Here is an 18,095-nt window from a genome sequence, read left to right as displayed (position 1 = left end):
TAGTTAGCTAGATACTGTCATAACAGTCAGTCATAACGGTGTTTTACCGCGGCGTTGTTCAGCTGTTGTCCACCAGTGACGTCACGGTTGCGTTGAAGAATTTCTATAGCGAGCTCTGGTTTTTCTGTCAATTTAATAAAATCGTTCAGAAGCTGAACTTAACCTCGTACCTGTACCATATATTTAATTACTAAAAGCCTCCTCCAGTGCGTCCATTCTTAAGAAAACCTGAAAAAAGGTCCTTTACCATGGGATATGACGGAATATTCACCCACATGCCAATTTGCAAGAGATTAATTTTACCTGGGGTTGATTTTACTGCTCGTTTTGCAGTAGATAAAAGGCTCAGGATTCTCCCCTAAAAATGGATGCACAATCTGGAAAATTTACTGAAACAGTCTATTCAGAGAGGATTAAAACCACTGATATACTCAGGTAATAATTATTTTACCCCACGTCCACAGGTAAAACGAATGTTGGTATACACTGAGCTGAATAATAGCTGCACTGAGCTGAAAGCTTGACATAACCTGTACTAGCCTGTACTGTAACCTGTACTGTACTAGTGTATACCACCCATCCCTACCTTTAACTCTCATTCAATTTAATTTGGTTTGGTGATGTGATGCAAATGACCCAAACAGATTGTCATCTTTAACCCAATACTTTTGATCGATGGGCCAAGGGGAAGACATAAGCAAAGGACACTTGAGTGTGGATGCTGGTGAGGTACAATCCAGGTGGACAGTAGGCAGGACACGACAAGAAATGAAAAGGAGGAGGCGTCTTACTGCTCTCAATGCTTCTGACAGCTGATGGCTCCATTCTCAGCACCAACGCAGAAGCCTCAATTCCTGCTTTCCTTTTTTCTTTCACTCGCTTTTCCCCTTTTTAATCATCAGATGGACGAGGACATATTTTAACAGGCACATTTAAACCAAATCAAGTGTGTCGCCGAGGGCTATGGTGAGAGATAATGCCTTTGACTGCAGGACGCACCATGAAAATTAATAACTGCTTTCATGGGGACAAGCCTTCAATTTTTTTTCCACCCACACAAGTGGCACAGTGTCTGCTGAGGCAGGTGAGTAGCTCAATGCTGGTTTCTCAATGTCCCACTGTATATTAGCTGCAGACAAATGTGAACTGTGTGTCCAAAACTGTAAAGGTTACCTCTTATTATTAGTGATTGTAGCTAGCTTCAGGTGCATCTATGGCTTATATAAAATATCCTCAGAAAGAGAATGCTGTGGAGTAGCAATACGTGAGCCTAAGTTCACCATTACCATTGCCAAACATTAGCTAGAAAGGTGTAAATCCCTGCAGCATTGGACTACAGATGAGTAAAACAACAGAGTGCTGAAGCCTTATCCAATCAATGGGAAGTCACATAATTTTATTTATTTATTTATTTATTATTTTATTTTTGTTTTTGCATGGATGGCATAATGGGTACCGACTGTTTGGTTTCAGAGCTCAGCATTAATGTATTAGCTCTGTATGAGCTCTGGTTTCAGAGCTCAACATTAACAGATGGGAAAGATAAATTGATCTCATACACAACTCCTTTCCCTGTGCTGGAGAGTGGCAAAAAACTCTTTGCATTGAAGCCCACCACCACTTTGCATTGTAAAGTATCCCACAATTTTTAATGAGGTGAAAGAGACTATTATCCACTGTTAGCCATATTAGCAATTTTGCCATACGATCTAATGGAAAACTGTCAGCATGTTTCACTTCAATGCACTATTCTCTGCTATCATGGCCAAATTTGATATTCATACACAGATCATATACAAACTTCAGTAAATGTGTTATTTCCCTCATGATTTGTTTTAGCATGTAAGAGACTATAGGCATAGGCATCCTTTTTCTCATAGTTTTCACCCTGTTTACAGGCTAAATAATCTGATCTGTCCCAACCACTGTACCCCACTCTCCATCACCGTTAGATAACATTTCACTGGTGCATATTCATCCAGAATGTCTCTAAATATGTGCAATTGATTTTAGCTGCAGTCAGCAGAGCCATGGGACAGGATTCAGCCGCCAACATTCCAAATGCAAAACACAATCTAAACACAGGGCCTTTCTTTCATCTGTTAAACCCCATTGCTTTTGCAGACATTCCCCCATAAGCCCCACACTGAGATGCAATCACACTGGCATAAATATTTTATGCTGATGTGTGCAAATTGGAGTTGTAATTAAAACTAGCAGCAAGGTGCATCCACATTATCTCTGTTTGAGTCTCCCAGAGAAAGAGGTGTGTGTGTGTGTGTGTGTGTGTGTGTGTACAAGTGAGATAAAGACAGAGTCTGCAGTAGGTGTAGTGTTTTTCCACCTGGGAGAGGATAGGGGGAGGTATTTGCAGCTGTTCCAGTCTATAAACCACACCTGCACTCCTGACAGCTTCAGAGTCTCATGCACCTAAAGCACAGAATCGTTAGTCACAACCCCTTTATTTTTTCTAATACAAACCCACAGCTCTAAATACCCTCCAATAAGGGTGGGCCAAATATGCCACCAAAAAAATAGAGCTTTAAAGTGTGTATAAAAGCTGATATAAACACATGAAGAACATTCTGGCAAAGATTCTTAACATATCTGCACATTCCACATAAAAAATTTTAAGAATTGCATTCTGGTGCCTGAGCTTATTTGAATTGCCTATTCCACCTTAAAAACAGAGAAGGCATTCCATTTTGTTGCCTGAGATTCTAATTCAAATTGTCCAGTACACCCTAAAACCTGATGCTCTTATTCAAATATTATGGTCCTCTTTAAATATTGTAGTGCCTAGACATGCACTATTGAATGTGGAAGGAAAAAAAAAGCTTTTATAAATGTAGCAAATACAAACGGCAACTTCTGCTCTTATATTTAATTACTTATTTTGTTAAGTTTATGCCAGATATCAGGTAATAGGTATTACGTGTAAGGATTACAAGAGCCTTGTGCCACCTTGAATGTGAATTCATAATGTCCTATTAATAAAGGATTCATAGGAACTGGAGTAATTTTCATTTCAGTGCATCACTACCTTCCACTAAACAGACTCAGCATAAGATCTTCAATGGCCTCACACTCAAAAGACAAGCCTGGCATCATAACTATAAAGTGGCTGAGCAGATCAAATGCCTGGTGTTAGGAAGGAAACCATAATGCTGTGCTAACGAGCCTCACTGGAGGATCTTGTATGAAGTTCATTTTCCTCATCTTCCTCCCTTTCCTCGGCTGCCAGGAGGGAAGAGAAGGCACCAAACGCAGCCGCGAACATCACAGCCTCCGTCCAAGCCCACACTGACAGCAACAGGGAATAAACATTGTAACGGAATTACAATCTGGCAGCACGCTACTCCCACAAGGGGGGTGGAGAGACTCACTTAACGACACTACAGATCGAAAAGACTTTCGGCAGGAGTGCGCTTAAAACAGGAGAGCTTCTGCGGGCTGAAGTGGAGTGGGGTGGCTCGTGAAGGCTAGGATCCAGCAAAATCCAAAGGAACCTACAGATATGATTTCTTAGGCAAATCATAGTTAAAGACTTGTAGATGCTTTCTGGAAGGTTAAGATTCAACTGCCCACCTGAGTAACAGGCCTACCACTGTTACATAAGAAGTATAAGTTGCTATCTGCCAAACAACATAAGTGTTAGTGTAATCCTTTTCTACTAGAGATGGGTCAGTCAGTTTTTGGGAGTGCATCTCTATAATTGATTGTCATTTCACAAAATGGATTGACGCTTATCAGTTTTGACTCTGGATCAAGCCAGGGTAGAGCAGCTTATTGCAACTCTGAACTGGCCATACACCACACAGTGAGGCCTAATTTGCCTTCACATTGTATTCCATCTTAAATAGCACAGCAGATACCTCTGCTGGATCTGCTTTTGATTCTCACTATAATGGACTGGATGATGTACCCTCATTGTTGCATCAGGTTAGTTGTGTTAAAAATTCTTGAATTGATTTGACCGCCTCAGCTTTATAATCTTAGCGAATGCATTTGGCTTGTGTTGTGCCTTGGCTTGTGCCTGAATCTCATGTTTCTTTAAGTCTATGTAGAGGAATCTTTCTTTGCACCTCAGATAAATGTAATAATGGTAGATTGTCGATAGCATATCAGACCAAACAACTGTCTGATTTCATTATGATAAATATTTCCATCGATAATATCTCTCTTTTTCTCTCCCCTCACAGATCTGACATATCAAAGTAATCAGCACAGAGGAACCCATTAAGAAAATAAAAAAAGAAGAAGACAATACAGGTTCATTCTTGTCTGCCTTCAAGATGCTGAGTGAAGCTTCCAAGAGCTCACAGCCTGACCCCATCATTTCAGGTCATCAGACAATGCTTCTGCTCCGACTTCACCAAATGAAACGCTGCAGAGACAACGAGGCTGTTCTGGTGAAGTGTGCAGAATGGAAGTGTCTTTCAGCAAACCAAGGTCAGGCAAGCACACACTGAAATGTTGCAGGTCCAATGAACAGTACTTGTGGAAAGTCAGCCAAGCTTGCAGAATTAGTTGTGCATTGCCCTGAAAAATTCTAGCAACATAACGTGTATTAATACTTCTGTACTGGGGTATCATGGAGGTGGCATTCCTAGCTGTTTTTGTCAGACCCCCTTTGTTCGGTATTAGTCTCCACATTTTTAAGACCCATAATGCTGAGGAATTAACAGGACAGTCACCAAAACCTATGGACTTCTTGGTTGGAAATGAAGCAAGAGTGGATTTTTTTATCTCCAAGAAGACAGTCTTGCTAATCTGTTGGCAACAGGTTTGGTGGTCTTCCATATTTCTGTATATCCTCTTTTCAAAACTGCTCTGTTTCCCCTTCTTTATGCAAGTGGATTACCATCTAATCTCCCCAGAAATATCTCCTGAAAAATGTATAACTCCTGCTCAACTGCCATTTTGATTTGAAAATGCAGTACTCTCTAAAAGAGGTAAAGGCAGAGTTCCAACACAATGCCTTTCGACTGAGCTTCGCACAATCTCTCACTCACAGAGGCACATGCTGCCTCTCGGCCTGCTGGGGGTGATCAATCTTCCAGCACTCCATTTTGTGTCCTGTGAAAACCCACTGTGCGGCCCATCCGCTAACATTAACTTCTATACATAGACGTGCCTTATTGAGGGTAACAGGCAAAATGCAGAAGTTATGACTATACCTATTTTTGCTTGCTTTTCCATCCTAACGTTTTTGCATTTGTGGATAATGTTTGAAAATTCCAACTACCGTTGTTCACTGTAATAATTCCACACTAAACAGAGCCATCAAATGGACCACACAGACCTAAAAACAAAGTTTACCAAATCAAGTATCTGTATTGCTTGAATCAATCTGTTTATGATCCATAGAGCAGGTACTCCACATTGGGGCAGATATGTTGAAAATAGCTTTAGTAAAGAATTTCTCATCAATCTGTTTAGCCTAATGTACACTGAAAGATAAAAATGTGTTTTATTTTTGGAGATACAAGGTAACGAGGTTATACATGCACCCACAGACTTTCCCATTCATTCAGTTGTCAAGCTAACCAGTGCACAGGACCCCCAATTAGAGAGGCCTGGAGGAAAGTATCCCAGAAACCCTCTTTTCTCCCCAGCGGGCAGCTGGAACAGTTTAATTGAGACAGAATCTGAGAAAGCAATTCACTTCACAGAGACATAGGCCTGGGTCCCCTTGCGCCAACACCTCACAACAGTGGCCAGTGCGATCCTCTGCAGAGAGTATGAGTGTGTGTGCATGTGTGTGTGTGTGTGTGTCTAGCCAAGCGTGCACTGTTATTCCTGTGCAGATTGGCCAGAGCTGACCCTTGGGAGAAGCTGGTGCCATCTGACCAGCTGGCGAGAAACTCCAGTGACAGGCCGTAGCTTCCTTTCAATTCAATGCTCTTATCCCTTCTCTTCTTTCCTTTCACTTTAGTCCCTTCTCTTCTCTTCTTTTACCTTATTTTAATTTCTCACCCCCCCAGAGGTTGTTGTTCCAGTTTTGACGTCTTTCAGGATGGGTCACCATAGCGGATCCGCCGATCCTCCTAGTCAACTTGGCACAGGTTTTACAACCGATTCCATTCTTGATAAACCCTTCCAAGTCTAGTGGGCTCTGGGACCAGCACTTGGACTCACACTGACCAGTGCAACCCCAAGCATCTGGGCAGCAAACATGGGGAGAACACTGAAAAGACACCATCAGTTATTTTTCCCAATTCATTCAGCCCTGCATGCTTGGCTTTTCAACTTGCAACAAAAGGGATCCTGCTTTTAAAAAGCCACATGCTAATGCTAGAAAAAAAGAAGACTTTGAGCAACATAGGGCAAGTGTACACTTGTAGTCACTGTCCTTTCAATGGACCTTTTTTTTCTTTTTTTTTTTTAACAAGGGCGCCTCATTGCTCCCCCAACAACGGCAACAAAGCAAAGGAGAATGCATTTTCCAAGCCCCTTTGGTCCCTAAGTCACAGTACGGAAAAGCTTGAGTTATGCAGCTCCTCCAGTTATGCGATGCAATTTATTTGGCTCCCGGGTAATGCCAGGCTTTCTGTGAAAAGGCCAACATAAATCTTGGCCTGTTTTTTCGAATTCCTGTGCTTATTTGTCACTGTTGTCTTGCTTTGCTATGCTTTTTTTCTGTTTTTTCCTCTCAAGCCAGCACTCCACCTCTATACTCCTTCTGTCTCTGCAGTTTTCCGTACCAGAACCATGCAGGTTTCAAAGAGTGTCTCTGTCTCTTGGACACCAGTGCACATTGGTTCAGCTCCTCTACAGGTTTTCTGAAGTAGGATAACGAAGGCATAGTTACACATCTGACTACACTCCCCTACGGAACAGAATGAAACAGACTTCCCTGCTGATGCCAAAAGAATCCGGCACTAGAACCAACAGCCACTACAAAAGACAGCAAAGAACACTAGACAGAAACATTGCTATTACTTGCAAAACACACTTACACTGTTCCTGCTCTCACAAACCCTGGCTTATAGACATATCCTAGGGATGCACCAATACTGGTCATAATTATACATCACGTGGCCACTTGCCCAACATTTCTCTTGAAATCAATCTATATCAATATGTAGTCTGCCTACTTTTGCTGTTGTAACAAACTCTACTCTTATGGGGAATGTGTTACTTTAGATGGTGGAACAGTGCTGTTAGGATTTGAATGCATTCAGCCACATAAACATCAGGTATGTCTGCTTGGATGATTAGTTCTGGATCACATAAGCCATTCCACCTCTTGCACAGCACTACTATATAGCCCAATGGTGGGATATTTTGAACCCTGCTAGTCTACACTTCACCTTACTCGAACGTGTCTCATTCTACGGGCAACATTTTTCTACAGCAAATATTGGCTCTCTTGTTTACTTGAATTAATATTTGTTAACAATACATTGAACAATTGTGTATTTGTTGATTTACGGTTCGACAGTAAATCAGTGTTATGCACTGTTCTGTGCTAGTTCCCCTTCTCTTTCTCTCATAACTCAGTCTCCATTGCTCCATCCCTACCACCAAGAGGAACAATTCGTTTCATTTTTAATTGTTTCATTACTTAGTTGTTGCACAGTAATCACACATGCATGAGAAGGAATTCATAGGAGAGCAACATAAAACCCACATGCCTGTATTAATTTGCGCTTTGCGTCATACGTTCATGCCGGATTGATAAGAACACAAGCTTGCAAGATGAGCTCTGCTGAATTATAAAATGCCCTATTATTTGTTCTAGCTTAACTAATGACACTAATTAAGATTTTTAGTTCCAAGCCCAGCAATAGGCTAATGAAGGCTACACGCAGGGATAGTGATTATTTAAATATTACTCAAGGTATTCTTTAAAAGACCAATGTCAATTTCAAAGACAAGATTTTTTCTCAGTGCAAGAAGGTGTTTGTTATGTGAATATTCTAAACATATAAATATCAAATATTATCAAATATTTATAGCGACACCTAGCTTGCCTAGTGTTTAATTTACTGCACCTTAGTTTATTTACAGATAAAAAGTAAACAACATTGCTTATGTATAATCATTTTTATATAATGTCCTTTAGATGCACCTCTACACAGTTCTTAGCAAACCTTACCTTCTTCTAGCTTCACAGTGTCCAGTTAATGTATTGCCCATGGCCAAAGCCCTTATGGCCAAATCTGTCCACTCTGCAGCTATCTTAGCAACACCCTGAGGCAGTGATTTCCTGTCATACAAGACTAGGAGCCTTTCTTCTTGAATGGAGAGAGACTTATGGTATAAACCCCAAGCTGAGCTAATGTGTCAAAAACAGGCTTCAAATCACTGGCCAAATTTGACAAAAATAGCAGAGCTAATTACTGGGTTTGGGCTTTTCACAGATTTTTCCTGCTACTAGGCATGTGGATATCTCTAGAGCAAGGTCTTTACTGCCTCAGACCATGCCTTCGATATATTGTAGTGTGACAAAGTGGCTGTAGAAAGGGACAGAGTGTGGGTTGCAGTTCTCCAGCACTGGTTGGAGCATGTTTATTATGCATATAAAGCTTAATGTCCTTGTAATTCTGAGTCTCTAGTGATATTCAGCTGAAAAATATCCACAAGACGAAAAGTATCAAATTCTGGTTTTATTTATTTAACTAAATTTAAACAACTTAAAAGCTCTATATCAGGCCACACTATGGACCAGTGTCCCCCCTTCACAAAAGGCTCAAAGACCAACAGACGATTCTTGGTGGCCCAGTTGTGATCTGTGTCCTAGTGGTTCAGAAACCCTGATCTTGTGAAAAGTAGTGCCTTGCATGCTTGATATTTTTGGTCTGAGATTTTAAAAGAGCAAGGCACTGCTTAACATAGTTAACTGACAAGGATGCCCTATGTCTCGTACTCTATTTATTCCAGCATTTCTCTGGCATATAGCCTGAGCATTCTTTGCTGTAAACATTACAAACGGAACTCTTCTCAGCATCAGTATTGCTTTTCACTGGCCTCTATGTTAACAAATGAGCAAGGCATGTAAAAGCATGTGCCATCGACATCAACACTTGCAGTAAATTTCTTTTTTTTTCCTGTTCCATTGCATCCTGCTGTGAAATCCTTACCTCGTGAGACTCCACTTGCATAAACAGGTTTAATTTCCAACTCGTTTTCTCTCAGTCTCTCCAGTTTACAGGCATAACGGCACTGAGAACGCACTGAAATAACACATCTGCATGGAAAGCATGCTAACGAACAACCTCATCACCTCAGAAACCGCCAAGAGGGAGGGCAAGCGGCTAAGGCCAGAGCTGAACCCTGAGCCTGGGTGAGCCATTTAACGTCTCATTATTCGCACCGGCCTCGAGGGACTCAATTAGAAAGCTCAGGAACTTGAGGCTTTACTGCTCGTTTCTCCTCGCACACTAAACAAGCTTCAATGCTAACCGTCACCTACAGAGAGGGCAGCAGACAAATTGCACCAGAAAAAGCCAGGTCTAAGTTACAGCTGACAACATGAGAAAGGAAAAGGTCAGTAAGTAGATACAGAAGTGAAAGACAACTGACAGATAAAAGAAGGAAAAAGAAGACTGAGGAACAATAGAATTTGCATGCTGATTTACAGTAATTAGCATAAGAGCGATCCATTGATCTCATTCCTAGCTAATTAATTAAAGGGGAATTTTTCAATATTGTCTTAATATTATGTATATTTCAGTATGAAGAACCCAACAATTTTACAGTCATTTTAATCACCAACATTCACAGAGAGTTATAATGTAAACAAGACATAAAATAAAATGAAATAAAATGACTTAATATATGCCTGAATATATCCTCCAAATATTAAAGCCCTGATAGCAAGGAGACGGTGGACCACAGAGGGCAAAGTTGGAGGTCCACTAGTGTTTTGCACAGCATTTTCTGGGCGGTCCACTGTTGATTAAATAGAATTTTAGACAAAATGCCACATTTTAGCACTTTTCCATTCACAGTCCAGTATACATTTTTTTCCTTCATTAGGTTCTTTTGTTATTCTTTATAAATAAGATCAGTAAATAATTTTAATCCAGCACAGTGTCAACATTTTTAGCATAATCATTTTATATCAGGTTTATACTCATTATTATATCTCTCACAGTTGTTGGTAATATTTGTATTAGTTCGTTTTCCAGAATAAATGTCTCTGTGAATGTAAAATCTGTTTGAGGAGATTATAAATGAGTTATATCCTGTACAGGACAGTAATCTGAGTGGTCCGATGGTGGACCAGCAGTGGTCTACAGTCAGTGGTGTGTCAGCCTTTTTATGCCAGTGGACCGATATATGCTTGCTGTCTGGGAGGGTTTTATTTGTACTATTATATGAATTTTATAACACAAATGGTGTCATATTGGAAGTTCACATGATTTCATTTAAAACCAATCTGCCAAACTTCACATCCTAACGATTTAATTACACAGAAATGATAACAAATGCTTGGAATTTCCCTTTAAGGCAATAGCAGACATTTTTACAAATTAACATTCACAAAAGGCATCAGAAAATGTGCAAAAGAAAAAGTCTTCATTAAAACTGCTACAGCAAGGATTTAATAATTCATATAAATAACAGGAAAACCAAACCAAGCTAATACTACAGGAGTTAGAAACAGAAAAGGAACCTGACTGACTATCAGTAAATTGAATGGATTAACTTAGCACAGGCCAAAATCTCCAGTCAATATTTTTCTTATGCTAAGGTTTGTGAATATTAAAACACAAATATAACACTATTTCTGAGGTAAATTCATATTTAAAATTCACATAAAACACAGCAATGGGATGGTCATTTACAATTGAATCACATTCAAACATTTGCTGTAAAATTACAGTGGGAAGAATAAAGGAAAATACTGTAATTTATAAATAGAGCAGATAAAAGTAATGAATGGTGAATTCTGGGAAATTGAGGTCAAGCTGTTTGACACAGTTATTAGTTGTTATTAGCAGGCAAAGTGGGTATTAATCACCATTCTACAGTGACTGGTGGCTAGTGAATTGAACAGCTACCTTTTATGCAGAAGACTAGGATTCAGATACTAATAAGTGTCCTAGGCAACACTGGTCAATGGAAGACTACCTCAGCCAAATGTCAGTAAATTTACATCTTGTACCAGATTACAATGTGTATTTGGCAAATAAGAGTCCATGGGCAAAAACCCTTCTCTTGACTTCTCTATTATTATTTTAAATAGTGAGTGTAGCTTAACATTCCTTGTTGTTTTTTAGTAGCACTTTACTGTAGGTCATCATCACAGCTATTTTACCTTTTTTTAAAACATCCTTATTAAGTGGTGATATTGTCACAACCCAGAGAGACTCTGACCAAAGAGGCTTTTATAACAACTAGCCTTGAAGGCTCAGGTAAGGCTTAGGTGGGTTTTATGTAGTGTTGTAAATGAACATCAGAAGTAAAGGGATCTTTCATTGTTTTGACATGTGAAATCTAATCCAAAAATACATTTGAATACATCTTTTGGTATTTCCTGATGCACTTTCTGCCATTATATAACAATATTAGTGTAATAGCTCATGTATGGTCTACAAATTAAAAAAAATAAAAAATAAAAAAATAATAAAAATACAGCAATCACTTGTATTTAGAAATACAGTATACATACTGTAAAAGCACAGCAAAGTCTTATGTTTACGATGCACGTTGAATACATTGATAATTCCTACATATTAATTTACAACAGGTAAACATAGTTGTTTATTTAATCATTGTTGACAACCTCAGTGTGGGCTCTACTACATGGCCAAAAGTTTTTGGACACCTGCCCATCCAATTCTTGTCAAATCAAAGCTAAGTGGACCGCATCCTCTTTTTATCTGCCTCTGCAAAAGTTCTAAGATGGCCGAACACCACTGTGAGTATCTGATGGCATTCAGCCACATGAAGGTTAGTGAGGTGGGGTGCTGATGTTGGACGAGTAGTTCTGCACTCCAACTCATGCCGTCCCTCCAGAGGATGCAGTTCCACTGCTCCACCGCCCAATGCTGGGTGGTTTCTCCACTCTACTCTTGGCACTGGCCGTGGTGACCTTAAGCTAGTGTGCATTTTGTCCAGAGCAGCCCATATTTTTGTGGTGATATGATAAAAAGCAGTGTTGTCCACGATGGGGTGTCTACAAACTTTTGGACAGGTAGTTTAGGGTGAAAACGAGAATGAAACTTGAACCAAATGAGCCGTCACATACCTTTTCCCGCCAGAGTGCCGCACTGGCAGGTGAGCGCCACGAGCAGTAGCGCCGGGATCGCGAGCATCTTCATGAGCGGGGCGAAGAAACACGGCGCGCGCGCTTTCTCCTTTTCCAGCTGGATGCTCTCTTTCTCTCTCTCTCTCCTCTGTTGTGTCTCCTCACAAGGTGAAAGTGAGAGAGAGAGAGTGAGCGGGCGTGTGTGTGTTTGTGCGTAGTGTGAAGTCCCACCGCGAGCACTGCTGAGGCTGCTCTGCGCGCACAAGATAGACACACCGTGGGACGAGGCGCGAGATGCTCTTCTTTCCACCCGCATCCAGGCAAGCCCCGTCCATGCCGCTTGCGATTGGCCAGCAGCTCGTGGCAATAGCCGATGAGAGCGCAGGCAGCGGAATTCTGCTAGCAAATCATTGCAGCGTGGAGGCGGGGCGTGTCGGAAAACAGGTGTGGGGAAACGGCAGGATTGTGTAGCGTTGTTGCTACGTCACTCTTTCATATTCATTAAGAGTGGATATACAGTAAAGATAAAAATAAAACAACCGCTTCTGTTTTGAATGAAAGGTGTAGGTAAAGAGAATTTCTGCATCTAAAAATCAGAAATATTTCAAAGAGTTAGAACATTAGGTAAAATGCAGTTAAAACTAAGATTCAGTGATTTGTTAATCCTCTTGAACCTTTATGAAACTGACAAAAGTACGTAAAATGTTTCGAATGTTTTCAGGGAGCAACTAAACACATTTAAAATATTCAGAAAATCCAACATTTCAGTCCATTTAGAGCAAGTCTGGAAGCCCCTTTTGAACTTACGTGACCTTCAAGCCCTCAGACAGCAATGCAAGAGAAACTATAATGCTACTTTAATAAATGGGCTTAAGAGTACTTTGGAAAGCAGTTTTCACTTATAAAGTCCACCACTGCATCTAGATATGCAACTTAAAACAATGTATTAATTCTGGACAGACAGATACACTGTCAAGTTCCCTGAGCCCAAAAGCATCTCCAATGGTCCCAAAGACAGTGGAAATGGTGGTCAGATGTGTCCACGTCGTGAACTGTTGGACAATTATTTCACAACATTTGATACAAAGTGATGAGCATTGACCACATCTTCACTTGCAAAGCCTGAGATTTCACTGGACGACTGCAATTCTAAACTCATTAAATGCAAAGTTCTTAATTTAATTCAATACACTTTTTATATTCCCGCCTTGCGCCCAATGATTCCAGGTAGGCTCTGGACCCCCCGCGACCCTAAATTGGATAAGCGGTTACAGATAATGGATGGATGGACACTTTTTATAAGCTTAAGAGGAAGTTTCCTCACCACTTGTCAGCTCTCCATTTTGTTGCACACTGAAAAAGGTCCAATGCTTATACACAGCCACTGCTCAGTCAATGGGAAATAAACTAAGTGTCTCGGTCTAAAATGGCTCAAGCTCTCTCCCTTATTGCCTACTTAGCCATGGCTGAGAAATGGCATCTGGAAGTGTTTGGACTACATGCAAAGAATGCTACAAACCTAAACAATTCAAATTACAAATGAGTTTCTGTGGTTTATCAAATAGTGAATACGAATTTTGAAAAGTTCAGTTTCAAGGTACAGCTCATTTATTAATCAAACATACTGTTCCACCATAAAAGATGCACCAACTTACAATATTCATTCATTCATTCATTATCTGTAACCACTTTTACAATTCAGGGTCGCAGAAATTACATTACATAAAAGAATGTAAAAATCTATGATTGTGGGAAAACACTGTTCTCAGGTTGGTTTAGGTTCAGAAGCTTTTTAAGGTGGAATAGATGAAGTTAATGTTGTCTGTAAGTTTTTATTCACTGTTTGAATTATCACAAAATCTCATTTGTAACTTGAGTCCTTTAGTCTTGCAGCACATTTGGTCTGTGTTTTCTTTCATAGTGCACTCCCAAATTTAGAGTCAACTCCGGTTACAGAAAAAATAAGTAAATATTACCCACCTATGGAGCAGGAATATGGAAATATCCTCACCTCAGTTTGTGCTTGCTTTGTCTCTTTATTGTCTAAAAAACCTCTGGATGCTGAATACAGAGAATGCCTAGCATACGGAACTGAGAGACTTTGTTTTTTTTTACAGACACTGGTAAACACATTAGACTGATGTTGAGCACACAGACAGACTGAAGAGCAGCAAATGGTGAGGAAACATCCTCAGATTTGTATAAAAAGTGTTTTTGATTAAAATAGTGAATGTCGCCTTTAAGGTAGAACTGATGCAAATTGGGGAGATCATCAACTGCTTTACAAAAGTGCGATGAAATTAAACAGCTTGGGTTTTAAAGTAATTAGTTTTTCTGGTATTTCAAACAGTGAATTAAAAATCGCAGGCAAGCTAAACTTTAACCACTAACAAGGTACTGTTGGCTTATTATGCAAACAACCCGTTCCACCTTAAAATATGTGGAACTTTTGAATGGATACAAAGCTGAGGGTTGTTTTGCTGTGAGAAAAGTAGTTCTCCAGAATAAACTTCATTTCCTTTAAATGGTGCTGAGGTCCACAGTCCTGAGAATAATCACAGCTTATTTATATATATTTTGTGTCTACTTCCTTTTCTCATTTATTACTTCTTGAAAGCTCTACATCATTTCAGACCCATAAGCTACAGTAAAAGGACTTACAGAAACACATGGAGATCTGATCTTAGTTTACTCCTGCTTTTGAAGATCTAGTTGTTTTTGTGTTCTACCATCTTCTATATATTGTTTTATCTTTCAAAATGAGGTCCTGGAAATTTCACTCTGATATTTTCTTTGTTAACTGTAAAAAGCACTGATTTTATGTAGTCTACATTTCACCAGCACCAAAATCAGCAAGGCCCCCAACAGTTATGCAAATGCGTAATTTAGATGTTCTGCAGTGTCCAACTTGACTTGAAAGGGCTTTTAATGAGTGTTGCGTAAATACTCAAGGCCTCCAAACAGCACTCACCACCACCCCCTACACTCTCAGAGGAGCAGTGAGAAGTATTGGACAGAAGAGAGGCAAAAGATCTAAAACCGCATTCCCTTTCCATGTGCCAAAAATTGCACAGGAGAACGATTTTACATTCAGAGAAATATGGTCATTAAGACAGAGTAAGTTTTGAAAGCTGGCCAGATATGCAGAACGGAATGAAATTGGTGGTACTGAATGAATTATTTTTATCTGGACATTACAGGATGAATCTAGGCCACCTCATACTCAGCTGTAAAAAAATCACTTCACTAGATTTCAGTCCACTTTGCACTTTATTTACTCCAGTCATTTTTCTTAACTTTCTGAATCAGACATTATACTGACACCTAGTGGCCTCAATGTGTCAAAGTTTCGGTCCCTAAACATATTTTAAACATGGATGCCCCCATGTAGAAGACCTGGTCCATAGAGCATAAAGTAGTTAATTCAGGGACTTACAGCAAACACATCACATTCTTCACCAGTAACATGGAGTATCTTGACGAGAAGCAAAACAGCACCCCCTTCTGAAGGGGTCAGTAAATGTGAATGAGTTTGTGAGAGTTAGCTGCCCTTGTGGTGCAATGGTTAACAGTGAGTGAGTGGGTGAGGGAGTGAATGAGCGTGTTAGCATACAAAACAATGCGTGAGTGAGTAAGTATATATGTATGGGTGAGTGACTGTGCATGTAAGTGAGCAATTATGTGAGTATGTACATGAATGAGAGTGTAATTATATATGTGAGTGAATGAGTGAGTATGTATATGAGGGGGTAGGTATATATGTATTTGAGTGAATGAATGAGTACGTATATGATTAAGTGAGCAGGTTTATGTTTGTGAGTGAATGAGTGAGTATGTTTATACGAGTATACACAGGAATAATGGAAGTAATTGTATATGTGAGTGAATATGACTATCATTAATTGTGTATGTATGAATATATGTATTTGAGTGAATGAGTGAGTGTGTATATGACGGAATGAGCGAGTTTGTATATGATTGGGTAGGTATATATGTATGTGAGTGTGAGTGAATGAGTGAGTATGATTGATTAATTGTGGTGTATGTATGTATATATGTACTGGATAAGCGGTTACAGATAATGAATAAATGTATATATGTATTTGAGTGAATAAGTGAGTGTTTATATGACTAAGTGAGCATGTTTATGTTTGTGAGTACATGAATGAGTATGTTTTTATGAGTATGTGAGTAGATATGTGAGTGAATGAGTGAGTATACATATATGCGAGAGAGCCAGCTAGTATGTAAATGTGAATGTATGTGTATATGCCAGTGATTATGTATGAGTGAGTAAATAAATGTATGAGTGAGTGAACTGGTGAGTTACAAGCTACATCCACTGAGTGTTTCTCATCTATAAATACAAAAATAATGAACAAGTAATTTCAGCCATTTTATTCACTACCTTTTGTTACTAAAATGGCTGATTGCTTCTTTTAACGTCCTCAGGGAACATGGCAAAATCATTTTTGGTTCCTGGAATAAAAAGACAAGAGACTGAGACCTAATTTACCTGCACAGCTGCTAGATTCGGAGAGCTATTTGCAGTCTCCCAGTCAAACAGCTCGGCTTTGGTTTGAGTCCGTTTGCTGCTGATGGAACCCTGGCTGCTTTAATGACGGGCAAACAGAGTTGTAAAGCTGGCACATCTCAATTTTATTAGAGGTCTTAAGATTCCTAAAGCTACACTCCTGCTAGTGACAACTCACCCCTAGTACCATCAGTCATTTTGTTGCTTCATAATAACAAGCACACCACTGCTCAAAATTCAGGGACCACCTTTCATTCATTCATCCATTCATTCGTTGCCTGTAACTTCTTATCTAATTCAGGGTCACTGTGTGTACAGAGCCCACCAGGAATCACTGGGCACAATGCTGGAACACACCATGTGCAAGGTGCCAGTCTATCACAGGGTATCACACACTCACCCATTCATTCGTACACTCCCACCTTTTGGCATTTTCACATACTCACACCTTTGGGCAATTTCAAAAACTCCCCCTGTTACTCTCACACTCACATCTGTGGACAATTTCATACACTCACACATTCACTATCACACACTCACCCTGTCACTCTCACATTCACACCTGTGAACATTTTTACATAGCTGATTCATAACATGTGTGTTTGGACTATGCGAGGAAACCAGAGCACCCCGAGGAAACCCACTCAGGCACAGGGAGAACACAATCTCAATCCTCAGACAGAGATAGAGACCCCCCCAGGAGAGGATTGACCCCAGGACCCTGACACTGTACTGCAGCAATACTACCTGTGAAATACAGAAACAGACAAAATGGGACACATAACAGCCACAACAATCCTACCCCATTAGATGTACAGCACTCAAATCAAGCTTCAAATCTGAAAAATCCACTGTCCCTCCATCCACTATGAGAGGACAAATCAACACTATAGGTTTGAAAGGATGTGGGGCTGTGAAGAAGCAGTTACTTCTAAAAGAAAATAGGCCCAAAAAGAAAAAAATATAACATTAATGGTGGTTCTGACTGGAACTCACATGATTAAAGGCCGGTCTCTGACTTTTGCACAGTATTGTAGCAAAATAATATAGTCAGTAAGCTGGTTTTAACTCCTTATACCTTTCATCTGAGCGGCTGAATGTTGTGCACCATTTTAATTTCCCCTCAACGTGTTCATACCCAGAAACTCTCCCCAGACGTCAGAGCTCTAAGCTAGTACTAATAAGGAGATCTATTAATTATTAATCAGGGTTCTATTTAAGCTCTTAGGAGAAAAATCTGTTGGATAAAGTCTGGACATTATAGAGGCAATGAATCATTTGGATCATTGGCAAATAAGTTACTTACTTCTGATCTCTCCCCCCCTCCACCCCTCACACACTATCACCCAATTGCCC

The 18,095-nt window shown here is 39.9% G+C and overlaps 1 protein-coding gene across 1 annotated transcript in view; it reads right to left on the bottom strand.

Annotated features, from left to right (window-relative positions):
- clstn2a (calsyntenin 2a) overlaps positions 1 to 12,363 on the bottom strand; it is a 274,828-nt gene extending 262,465 nt beyond the window's left edge. Inside the window, exon 1 of the mRNA XM_066681745.1 lies at positions 12,206 to 12,363. Within this exon, the coding sequence (XP_066537842.1) occupies positions 12,206 to 12,278 (73 nt within the window). The 5' untranslated portion in view covers positions 12,279 to 12,363. The remainder of the gene's footprint in view (positions 1 to 12,205) is intronic.
- Positions 12,364 to 18,095: the final 5,732 nt, after the last annotated feature.

The sequence above is a fragment of the Hoplias malabaricus genome, chromosome 9 (genome assembly GCF_029633855.1).
Source record: "Hoplias malabaricus isolate fHopMal1 chromosome 9, fHopMal1.hap1, whole genome shotgun sequence".
Classification (NCBI taxonomy): Eukaryota; Metazoa; Chordata; class Actinopteri; order Characiformes; family Erythrinidae; genus Hoplias; species Hoplias malabaricus.
This window is presented reverse-complemented; position numbering and strand designations above follow the sequence as displayed.